The sequence below is a fragment of the Hevea brasiliensis genome, chromosome 4, assembly GCF_030052815.1.
Source record: "Hevea brasiliensis isolate MT/VB/25A 57/8 chromosome 4, ASM3005281v1, whole genome shotgun sequence".
NCBI lineage: Eukaryota > Viridiplantae > Streptophyta > Magnoliopsida > Malpighiales > Euphorbiaceae > Hevea > Hevea brasiliensis.
Genome location: NC_079496.1, coordinates 108,642,148 through 108,654,894, shown reverse-complemented (window position 1 = coordinate 108,654,894; position 12,747 = coordinate 108,642,148). Strand labels below are relative to the sequence as shown.

Sequence of the window (12,747 nt, the reverse complement as noted above, 5' to 3'; positions counted from 1 at the left end):
TGTGCAAGTGTTTCTGAATCTGTTTAAGAAAAAAGTCTTATGTAGTATGCAAAAATTTCTTCCTATAAACATTTAAACTAGGAGTAAGTTTTGTTATTATTCCTCCTATTTGCAATGACTTAGGAACCACTACTTTCAAATTCTTAAGTTTTGAAACAAGGATACGTAACTCATGGAAGGATATGTTACTTATCGATAATAGACACATTATTAACTATTTGGAATTCAAAAATATTTTATGATAAGAAATTTATTCACACCTTATTTTTCTGTGTTGAATTTGAACTCTAGCGAATTTCAAATTTCCTTTAGAAACTTGATAGAAGCAAATAGATCATACATCCTATCTGACAAGTTGTTGAGAATATAACCTCTGCACAGCAATTCATCTTCTTCATTTTTTTTTTATTTGCTTTCACTTTTTCAGCTAATATAATTTGTTCCTTTAAAACGAACCAGTTTTACGAATTCTTGATTCATCATAGAAATAGCTTTCAACTCTATTGCTATTAATACCTTAAAATTGTTGAGGCAGTGGATATAGAATAAACTTTGAGGCATGATGAATTACTATCTTTAATATATTAATTGCCCTTACTAGATTGCTGCAAGGTTATGGCAATATATCTCCATGATACAACAAAGCCTAAAATCTACAGACAGCAACTCCTGAAGGTTTCCCTTAAGAACTATTTATACGAACTGAATTTAAAGAGACTAGAAGAGAAGAAGAATAATAATAAATAGAAGTAGTATATTTCTGAATGAAAAACTCATCCATATTTATGGATGATGAAAAGTCATGGCACCTATTCTAGACAAACATATGTGTCTATTTCTAACAGATATGACTGTTTATTTAAATCGGTATATCTTCTAACAGATGTAGCTATATTCGTTCCTTAAAAGACACATCTTCTAACAGTTATAATTGTTTATGTGTAATAGGCATGTCTATTTAGTAGCAGACACATCTACTTGTTAACAAATACATCTGTTCGTAATTTATTTATGAGAATTAAAATAAGATAATTATTTTATTTCACACACATGCGTGCTAAGTGCCATAACCGAATAATATATATATATATATATATATATATGATTCTATATATATTTTTCACTTCTTTCTTTTCATGTATTTCAATAATGTGTGAATTATTTCTCTTTCTATTATTTAACATACAAGCTATTTATAACATTATCAAATACATCTTTTTTGATAATCATTTCACAATTAATTTTTCATTTGATTTCGTAACTAAGTTTTCACAAACTTTTATCATAGAAAATGTCTTTTCAATAAAATAATAGAATATTTTAAAATTAATATGTTTTAATTTTTCTTAGTTTATTTTAAAAAATTAAAATAATAAATAAAGCTTTAACAAATTTAAATTGATTAAATATAATAATATTTTAAAAATTTTAGTGTGTGAAAAAATGATTTTATAAATAATTATATATAAATATAGAGAGAGAGATTTTTAAAAAAATAAATTGAATGGGTCAATTAATTGAGTTGCTATTTTTTTTAAGCTAATCAAAATAAAATTATTTTAAGTTTATTTTGATAATCTGTTAATTAGTTTCTAACTCTCTACCATAAAATAAGTTAATAAAATAAAAATTATTTAAAAAAATTAATGACAGTAAATAACATAGTATTAGCATATATGTATTTGTGTATATTAAATTAATTCAATTTGGTTAATTTGTGTGCGGTGCGTTTTAGAGACATGAGATCCCAAAGTAAACAAGCTGGGCCAGGCCTTCCGCTCCAAATTCCAAGCGGAGACAAATTGGGCGGAGCTTGAAAACCGAATCCCCAAATCACACACAATTGGATAAAAATGTCAAGCCCTTATATGAAACGATGATTATATTTAAAATTTTTAATTTTATATGAAATATTTAAATTTTTTAAATTATAATTATAAAAATGAAATTAAATCGAAAAAATTAATGATAAATTATAATATAGTATTTAAAATTTTATTATATTAATAAATTAATTTATTGATAAATTTATTTTTAAAAGGAAAATATATTTCACATCATGAACATTTGCATTAAAATATTATTATTATCATTTGAATGGGTCAATATATGGGGTATATTGAAGTGAGTAAAACTCTCGAATTTCAACTAATTGAACACATATATATGTCTATATATGTATTGGAGATGCACACGATGTATAAATTAATTTCATAGTCCACTATTTTGCAGGGGTGAGCAATCGGTTCAAACCGAACCGAACCGAATTAAATTATAAAAATCGAATTGTCAATTTTAGAAATCGAACCGAATCGAATTGAACCGCTTTATTTTGATTCGATTTGATTTAAACCGATCGGTTTGATTTTTGATTATTTTTTAATTTAGACTTGATTTTCAAGTTATTTGGTCTAATTTTAACTTTGGTTTGAACCTAATAACCATTAATCAATAAAATTAAACAATTAATATATATAAAATTAAATATAATTCATAAATTTTCTATAAAAATAAATTAATTCAAAAATCGATTCGGTTTGATTTGACTATATAAATCACTATTCGGTTTGGTTCGGTTTAACCTATTTTTTCTCTTCAAAATCAAATCGAACCGAAATAACCGAAATTTTTATAAATTAAAACCGAATCGAACCGATTAAATTTTAAAACCAAACCGATTGAATCGAATTGACTCGATTTGATTCGATTTTTCGATTTGAACCGAATTCTGCTCAGCCCTACTATTTTGGGCACTAAATTTATGATTAATAATCCTTGAATCAAGAAAAATATTTATCATTAAATAATTCTCTCATACGTCAGTTTGGTTAAATAAACTCTTTATATTTTAATTTTATCATAATTAATTTAATTTTTCCTTAAAATCTCAAGTATATCAGAGCTTCCTTATTGGTGAGAGATAACATAGAAGAAATTTTATATTTAGAAATAGGCATATTAACTTCAAAGTCTTGAGATTTTTTTTTTCTTTTTCTGTTAATGTATTTTCAGCATGTTTATGGATAAATTGAATATTAGCAAATAATTAAGATTGTGAGTTACTCATATCATCGAATCTGTAATGTCCCGAAAGTTCTGAGCTCCAAATAGTACTATTTTCGATTTGTGAATAATATTATTTAAAGTCAACTTGAGAACTAAAAATGAAATGGAAATTAATTAAGATTAACAGAATAAAAACCGAAATGATCATCGGGTTATGGATTTAATTAGTATTGATGAACTATAACCCGATTAAGGGCATTTTTAGTGAATTCACTTGAAGAGTTGACTTTTGACCAAAATGTCAATTAAATTTAATGAGATTAGTGTATTAGAATGGGATTTAATTAATTGAAAGGAGTATTAAAATTTAATGGGGACATAAATGAGATTATTAAATTGTAACAATTGTAATTAAAATTATAATTATTTAGATATTCTGTAAATAAGATAAAAGTTATTAATTCAGATAAATTCTCATTAAAATACATCACCATCATCATCAATTCATCTTCATCTCCTTCTTTCTTCACTTTGCCATCCCCATTCTCTCTCCCAATCCTCCATTAAAGCTTCATTCCAAGCTTCAAAACCCTTAAATTCTCCCATAATTTTCATAGGAAATCAAGAGAAAATAAGCCCTAAATTGAAGAAAGCAAGCAAAGATTACAAGGAAATTGGAAGATTAGAGAAGAAGGGTTATTGGCCAATTGAGGTAAGTTGTGATCTAAGCTTATTTAGTTATGAATTAATGGAATTTAAGTTTAATTATGGGGATTTCTATGAGAATTGATTGAAATCATGTATGTTATTGAGGAAGGAAAATTCGGTTTAGGGAAGAACAAGAAGTAGAATCAAAGTTTTGGTGAATTGAATGTGGATTGAAGTGGATTAGAACTTATAAATCAAGGTTAGTTCTAAGACATCCCTTGAATTTTCAAAGTTTTTGCTCCTTAAGTTAGGGTTTTATACAATTAGGGTTTTTATTTCATGAAGCCTTTTTAATGCTATTATGTTTATGTTATGACTATTTAATGTGTATTTATTGAGATGCATTAAAGACATGGTGAAGAAACCAAATGAATTGGAATTTACATTGAGTGGGAATTCTGGACAGCTTGAGTCTAGTGAGATTAAATGCTCATAACTTGAGCTACATAATTCCAAATGATGTGAAACTAATGGCAAATTAAAAATAAGACAATATACTAAAACTTTTATCAAGACAAGTTGCCCCAATTTTATGTGTAGATAACTTGAATAATTACTAGAAATTGAGTTACACAACTTGGAACCTAGGAGTAGGACACCCTGAACAGTCCGGATTAAATGAGTATAAATCCCTCTAGGAAACTCCAAATGAGGTGATTATGGATTTATTGAAAAGCTAAAACATAAAAAAAAAAAACGTTTATGAAGAACAAAATGAAAAATTCTAATTGCTATTTGTTTAAATCCGGGTTCCAAAAATTGCCCAGACTCTGTCCTACGATTAGTAAAGAATGCACCTGAACATGTCTTGTTTACTTTGACATAACTCATTGTATATAATTTCAAATGAGGTAAATTTTACCTTATTGGAAAGCTATGACAAAGAGGAATAATTTTCATGAAGAACACTTGACTTGAAACTGACTAGAAGATACCTGAATTAGGGCTAAAATCCGGAAATACAAATTTGAAACCCTGAAAAATGGCTAAATGAATAGTACACACTAAATTGAGCATAACTTACTCCAAAAAACTCCAAATTGAGTAATTATTGAACCTGTGTAATCCTGAGACGCAGAAAAACAATTCATATGAAGACCATTATAGTAAATTATGACTGTAACCTATCCAAATTTGCTTGGCAAAGTGAGTATAGAAATCTGCTTAGATTCTGAAAGTGACCTGAAAACTGTAAATTAGTCACCTGAATAGTTTTAGCAAAATAGTATTCAAAGATTGTGAAAATATAGAAATATGAAAAAACAAGAAATAAATATTGTAAAAGGTATCCAAATTAGTTATGTAGTTAAACACATGAGATGACTACAAAAATTTTGATGTTATAAACTTTACATTCTCCTTAAAATAATTTATAAATATTTAAACATGCATTTTCTTATTTCATACAAGCATGAAATTATTTTTATTTGTATATAGTATTTTCATTATGCTAGTGCACCACTAAGCAGAAATGCTTAGCGCGATGGTTTCTCCTTGTGCAGGTCCAGACGATAAGACCCAATAGAAGTTGGATGGGGATTTTGGTTGGATCTGCAGTAGTAGTCTTCGTCACCTCAACACATTATTTTGGTATAGACTATTGGCCCACAATAGTGCTTTATTATGTGTATTGAAATCAAACACAAAGTTATAATTAAATTTTAGGATGTATGATAAATGTACACATTTTGTAAATGAATGTAATGAAGGAAAAATTTTATGTATAGAAATGGATGTGATTAGAAATGGAAATATGAATTGTGATTGGAAATTGTTGTATAATTGAGATTTTCCCATATGGATATTTTTAAACAGATCAACTCTTTAACAGGTCGAATGTTAAAAATACACGGAAACTCTTATAGTTTTTATTTAAAATTTCCTTGATTTAAATTATGAAGAAATTAAATTGATATTCAATTAAATAAGACAAGATTAGGTGCTTTGGTACAAGATGTGGCATTCCTTTACTTGACCATACTGTATATCAGGTAAGGGGGTGTTACAGAATCACAATTAGAACTTGGGTTGATAGTGGCATAACAAAGTGCCTATGTTTATACTGTAATATCCAGAATTTTTAAATAATTATTTTATGTGTAAAATGTAATATTTTAATGTATTAAATATTATGATATTTAATTTGAGTTTTCTGGGCTTTTAAAATAAGGTTTTTAATTTTGAAGATAATTAATTTTATTGATTTTTAAAAATTAATTTAAAGATCACATGGCAAGTTTAAAAATATTTTTGAACTCTATAATTTTTTGAGTTTTTTATAATTTTTTTAGAATTTTCGAGTCTAATTTTGGGCCTCAAGGTAGAACAAAAATCAAATTTCGAGTATCCTGAATCGAAACAATTGAATCAAACCAAACCTATCGGATCGGACTGGATCCTTTTTTTTTTCCCTTCCTCTCCTTCGCGCGTTTGCCCTCCTCCCCTTCTCTCTCCTTTTTCTCTCTCCTCCCCCTTCTCCACTGTTGGCCACCACCTCTCCCTCCTCCCTCCCTCGCTGGGGCACCACCGGCACGCCTTCCCTACCGTGGCCGCCTCCTTTTCCAGCCAGAATCATGGCCCAAAATACCCCCCTCTTCCATGCATGCCGTTTCACTTTCTTTTGCTGTTTCCGACGATTTCGGCCATCAATCAGACTGGGTCCCTATTTTGTTATACTATTTGAGAGTTTTCCATAGACACCTATTTTATAAATTTTCATCAGGTGATTTGTGTGAATCGAGTCTGGAAAGTTTTAGCCATTTTCAACTTTTGAGCTAGATTTCTCCCAAACCATAAATTCCACTGAAATTCTAAGACTACTAGTGCATCCTACTCGTCGATAGCTTTACAACGACACCAATTTGGAATTTTTCTAACACTAAAAATTTGGCAAGCCCCATGAACTTATCAGTAATTTGTCAGGTTTTTAATGAGTATTTTTAATTAAATAAAAATTATATTATAACTCTTAGTGTTGGGGGTTTCGTGTAGATATTTTCGTTTCGAGGAAATTCCATCAGCAACCAAGACTGTAATTTCAGAGCAAACATGTGGGCTGTTTAACCCACTTTAAGAGTGGGTCAATATTACAATGCTTCCCACTAATGCCTCGGATGCATTCTAGACATCCAAATTAGTGTAGATAAACCCGAACTCCAAATGTCATTTTTCACCTAAGATTGAGTTTAGAATTAAAATTTATAAAATATTCGTGGGCAGCTAGAAAAATATAATTCCTTTTATAATAGTAAAATGGCATTGTTAGGACTGTAGGATATGATTATAGAATTTTTAGGATTAGTTTGGATAATTTTTGTAAAATGTTAGTTTTATACTTAATAACTGAATAGTGTAAATATGTGAGGGTTTAGCATTTTTAATCTAATTTACCTGTAACACATACGTGGTCTAAGGCGATTAACTTCAGTGTTAGAAGACAAGTGGGGAGCGAGTGACCTGAAAGAAAAACCACAATGGCCGATCCTTACTATCGATATGGTGCTTTCGCAGGCAGAGGTAATCTTTATCTCTCGCACTTTTCCTTAACTCTAGAATTTCACTGTTCTTCGAAATTTCTTTCTACGAATACTGAAATTGATGTTTGTCCGCTTGGCTGATAAGCAACTGCGAGAAAAGAGCGGGAAATTTTTTACTCAACGTCCTATTTTGATTATTGAAACTATTGATGGTTTACTTTTTGTCGATTTGATTGTTATATGATTAAAATGCTTCGAAAATCTTGGGGAAACAGTGAATCACCATATCATAGATTATGTGCCGTAGCGGATTTGGGGTTCAGTTTGGGTTCAGAAACATCATCTTATATATATATATATATATATATATATATATATATATATATATAAATTTTCGCGGTTTAGGGTTGTTGATTTTCAATTTATGGGTAATGGGTAATTCAGTCACTCTGTTTCATCCTTGTTGAAGCAAAAGCTGTTAGCCTGCTTTGTGTATTGGCTATATTCAGGTGCTGAATTTTGAGGCTTGTGTCTCTATTTTACCAAAATACATAACCATAAATCAGTATATTTCTTAGAAGGGCAACTCCACCTATGTAGAGGGATAAGGTTTTTGAGTGAGTGTCTGTTTATAGTGGCTCTGGGGCACTGCAAAGAGGAGGGATCAGTGTTCATTGATACCCAATTTACACCCTGCCAGTCAGTAGCAGATATAACTAAGGGAAAGGATGGATAAACAAACAATTGAAGGTTACCATTGTTTACAATTCCACTCATGAAAGTGCAGTCTTTTTTTACTTTTGGGCTTTTTTTTTTTTTGGGTTCATTTGGCTCTGATTGGAACTTGAACTTGAGACATTACAACTGATGACTCCAGCCTTTTTTTTTTGCCAAATTTAGTTACTCTACTTTGAACCTTTTCCATGTGTGCTTGTGATGCCTCGTTGGTTTGTTTTTCATTCCTTGTTTGTGTCATAAGAAAGGCGTGCCTCAGGCTCAAGGCTCACCAAGCTCCAACCCTAATGCCTTTAAAGGAGAAAGGCACACAACATTCACTAGGCACTCTCCTTATGTGTCTAGACGTGCGCTTTATTCCAAGTGTGCAGCTTTAGAAAGGCACGCATTCTTTATTTCAATTTTCAGTGAGCACTTCCATTGACAAAATACACTACTTCTTTACTCAAAATTTTCTAAGGAAGTTTTTGGAATTAATATTACTAGTGATAATTAGTCATCAAAATCTTATCAACCCACCACTCCTAGGATTGCAAACCTCCCACATTTCATTTTTAACATTCATGGTCCATTTATTTCCTCTCCTCATACGTTGTTATTATTTTCTCATCTTAACTACCTTTTGGGCTCCTCTGTTTCTATGTTATCTGAAATTTTCCTTTTTTAAATACAATTGACAATGCTACGTTGGTCCTTTATTTTAGTAATTTTTTTGGATACTGCTTCTTTATTATTATTATTATTATTATTATTATTTTGGTCTAAAAGGACACTAACATGCTATTTAGGTAATTTATTTCTTTATTATTTGCCATCTATTTGTAAAGAAAAGATGTATTAACGTGTTATTTGGGTCATCTATTTCTAGGTTATTTAAAATCGCTTTTTTCTCATTTTTTCTAACAATACTAATAGTACTATTTGAATTTGTTTGTAAATATAAAAAAATCTAGGTTTTTTTTAATGTCCAAAATTTGTGTTTGTTTTATTTTCTAACAAGTTCTAAAAAAATGATATTAATGGTAATGTCTATATTTATTTTATACTTTTTAATGCTTTGTAGAAGGTATTGATAAGTTTGGCTAAATAGAGCTACATCTATTATTATTTTATTTCAATTTTAATTTTTTATTAAATTTTATATTTTTGAGCCTCATCTCATTCAAGCGCGTGCCTGCGCCTTGTGCTTAGGCCTCAGGACCTCTTTGCGCCTTAGTGCGCCTTGAGCCTTTAATAACTATGCTCATTCGCTGTTTTACATATGACACAGATCTCTTGGTTGTTACAGGTATGCCTAATTTTCATGGCTACATGTCATCAGAAGTACCATCTTTGGCTTCTCGTCATATTCCATTCTCTAATGAGTTGCGGGATGCTGCTGCAGGTTTTCCGCACAGAGAGGTCAGAAGTTCACTCTTCACTTTTCAGTGTGCTTGAATTGCACAAACTTTCTGTCTCCCTTTTAAAATTTTAATTTTAACAGCAAATAAATCCATCGCAGCCTGGGTCTTATGGGTTGGATAATGTTTCGGGGATTGGGGTTCATTCTGAGCCTTTTATTGGTGGAGTAATAGCAGGAGCTAGTGGAAAGCGGTACCCATCTCCTCTAGAAGATCCAAATTTGCCAAGCCAAAGACGGGATGCATCAGTTAACATTACTCCAGCCATTCCTGACAAGATCAATGACAGGCCCAGTTCTTTGAGAAATGTTGATGGTCCTTCAGCCCCAAGGGCAGAGTCAAACATTCTGTTTGTTGATGGGCTCCCTACCAATTGCACTAGAAGGGAAGTAGGCCGTATCCTTGTTGTAGTTCGTTAGGGGAATTTGGAGATGAAATTTGTACATTTCAATTAAAGTGCTTTAGAATTTACCTGTTTGATATTATTTTTGGGCAATATTTCTATCTGAAAGGAAGGGACCATACCTGCAAGAAGCAAGTACATCTGAAAAATTATTAATTAAAATTGTTTCATTTTATTATTTCTATATTCATTTCCTTGATTTATAATCATAGATCTTTTCCGTCCATTTATTGGCTACAAAGACATCAAAGTTATTCACAAGGAGCCCAGACGTGTAAGTTTTCTACTTCCCAATGCTTTATTCAGTATGATTCAATGCATGGTTTACAGTGCTAAAAGGAATAGAATATAAATGCATTTGATTACTATTTTGAAGGTACTTAATATTTGTGTTTATGTCATTGCCTAGTTGAAACTAGGAGTTTAGTGTAGATACTCTAAGATGTTCTCCAGAGCAGGTTTTTTTTTTTGTGTGGCAAATCTTGCCTAATTCTACTTTCTTCGAACGATGTATTCCCTTGATTCTTTTTATTATTATTATTATTATCTAAAATAATGTTCTGTATATAATACTACAATGTAGAGTGGAGATAGGGCTGCTGTCTTGTGCTTTGTGGAGTTCATTGATGCAAAGTTTGCTGTCACTGCTATGGAATCTCTTCAAGGTACACCGAAAATAAGAATAAGCTTCTTTTTGGTTTAAATTTTTCAACTGACTTTTTTAGGGTTGAAATATTTTACATTTTGTACCTTTTCTTTTGGAAATTATGGAACAAGGTAGCCAATGTCTTCAGTCCATATAATTTTAGATTGGTTGGTATGCAATTGAAGTACATGTGTATTTCAATTCAATATCACATATTTCATGTTTGCAGATAATTTCTTTTGATATGCAACTTGCAGTAATCTTCTTAAAGATATTGAAAATTCTCAACCAATAAAAGTTCTGCATGGAAATAATTCATATATCAGGATCTGGAATGTGGATTTTTTCAGGGTACAAGTTTGATGATAAAAATCCTGAGTCCCCTGTCTTGACGATCCACTTTGCGAGCTTTCCTTTCCGTCTTCCAGCTGATCGGGATGAGCAGTGTGTTGGAATCCCGCGTTAATCACAACTTTATTGGTGAATTGAGAGTAGAACTGGTTGCCTTGCATTTGATATGATGCAAAAAGATGCAGGCCTTCCTTTTCTAAATTACATAGATAGTTTGCTACTGTTGTATATGCAAATTCTAAGGATTAGAGCATCCAGGGAAAAGCTTGTTTCTCACACAGGTGTGCTGTGGGCAGCCTACACAGTACTTTGTAGAATTTGAAGGTTCAATCTTGTGATATTGTGGACCTTAAACTTTGCTGTGTTACTTCAGTTCATTTTGATGAATTAATTTTAAGGTATGGTCAATGTTTCCCAGTTGCGAGTTTAAATGTTTATCGTACTATTATGATTTTATCTTTTTTTCCTTGTTTGGTTTACATATTTGTTGTATGATTAGATGACTGCAAAGCCTGGATTCAGAACAATCAGGGGTTAGCTTAGCTAATCCTCTTGCCATTGATGCTGCACTAAGTTTTACATTCTTGTTGTGCGGTGGCTGCAAATAAGCTAGTTTTAACGCGACAATAATCTTGTGAATTAACTATTTCTACAGTAATTGGTGATTTGGTTTGATTTAGACTTTAATCAAATCGACATCGGAGAGTCAAAGATATTTCTGTCCAAAGCCCATTTGGTGATTTCTCCTTTATGTTGTGATTTGTTCAAGTAACCATTAAGGCAATATGGACTTGATCTAGAGAAGGATAGGATTAACTGGTATTAGAAATTTTAACTATTCAGGTCACAATGCTTGTTTGTTTTAAGCTTGCATCCCAAGTACCTTTTCAGGGATTCAAAACTGTTATAACGAGGGGAGAACTAGCAACTAGAATCTTTCCAAGGCTTATTAAGTTTGGGTATTCAAAACTGCAGAACCTGCATGGCTCATAATGCCTGATATGTTCACTGCAGGCTATCTGAGCAAGAAGCAAAGACATTGCATTTCTGCAGGCCAATATTGATTTATTAAGGTGGGTAACTTGGTAGGTCCCCTAGATACCTGTCTACTAGCTTATGAATACATATCAAATGATTTGTTTTTTTCAATCCATTATCTTTGAAGGTGCATATGAAGCAACGAAGAAAAAGCACAAAAAGCTACCCAAATCATTATCTCTAGACATTTAAAAAAGAAAGCAATCCCAACCACCAAGCAACCAAATCAATTACATAAACATCTCTTAATGGTTTCCCTGTAGTAGACCGTAGCAGCTAGTAATAAACAATACAAAACCAATCTCTTCCAGTAAGTCCATCATCATATTTTGCTTTTCTCAAAATTAAAATATGATAGAACAAGTCTTCCTAATATCATCTAAAAATTAGAATCTCTCTCTTTATACGGTAGTAAAACAAAGGACCCTCTGAATCTCTTAACTTGATGAATATGATGCACTAAGTATTATATTGTCAAATAAATCGAATCTGCATAACACATTCTAGTTGAATCCAATATAACGGTCAAGGCAGTTGAGAACTGTTGATGATTATCTGTCTACTATCAATTATTCTCAAAATCATTGTGGCAAGATACTTGACAGATCATAGGTATGGTAGGGAGCTAAGATAAATGAATTCATAAAGTTATGCAGAATAAGTTATGCAGAATAGGAAGATCGAGATTACAGTTATATTAAGCATCCCTCTACTCCTGACAAACAAGCAGATTGATCCGTACATAGTTTAATAAGACATAAGATGTACAAATTCTGAAATCATTCATCATTTTGTGAGCTATGCTCGCAATAATCCATGATTCAAATTGGTAAACAAAAAAGAATAGATATATGGGCAGAAAATCAGAATGAACCTGTTAATAAAATGTAATTTTCAAGCTAGCTACACCTATTCCCCCACAGCACTCACAAACATTTTATCCAGGTTGCATGATCTTGAAAACTGAGGAAGGACATTAAAAAT

The 12,747-nt window shown here is 31.2% G+C and overlaps 1 protein-coding gene across 4 annotated transcripts; it reads left to right on the top strand.

The window, feature by feature from the left end:
- The first annotated feature begins 7,071 nt into the window (after positions 1 to 7,071).
- LOC110643963 (RNA-binding protein 2) lies at positions 7,072 to 11,142 on the top strand. Of its 4 annotated transcripts, none has more exons than XM_021796507.2 (6): positions 7,072 to 7,230; positions 9,214 to 9,326; positions 9,427 to 9,721; positions 9,941 to 10,002; positions 10,312 to 10,393; positions 10,725 to 11,142. In XM_021796507.2, the coding sequence occupies exons 1-6, from the start codon at positions 7,188 to 7,190 to the stop codon at positions 10,838 to 10,840; spliced, it is 711 nt and encodes a 236-aa protein (XP_021652199.1). In that variant the 5' UTR covers positions 7,072 to 7,187; the 3' UTR covers positions 10,841 to 11,142. The 4 variants fall into 4 exon arrangements, with proteins under 4 accessions (XP_021652199.1, XP_021652197.1, XP_021652196.1 ...); XM_021796505.2 differs by having other exon boundaries at positions 9,409 to 9,721; XM_021796504.2 differs by having other exon boundaries at positions 7,110 to 7,230; positions 9,196 to 9,326; positions 9,409 to 9,721.
- The last annotated feature ends 1,605 nt before the right edge of the window (positions 11,143 to 12,747 follow it).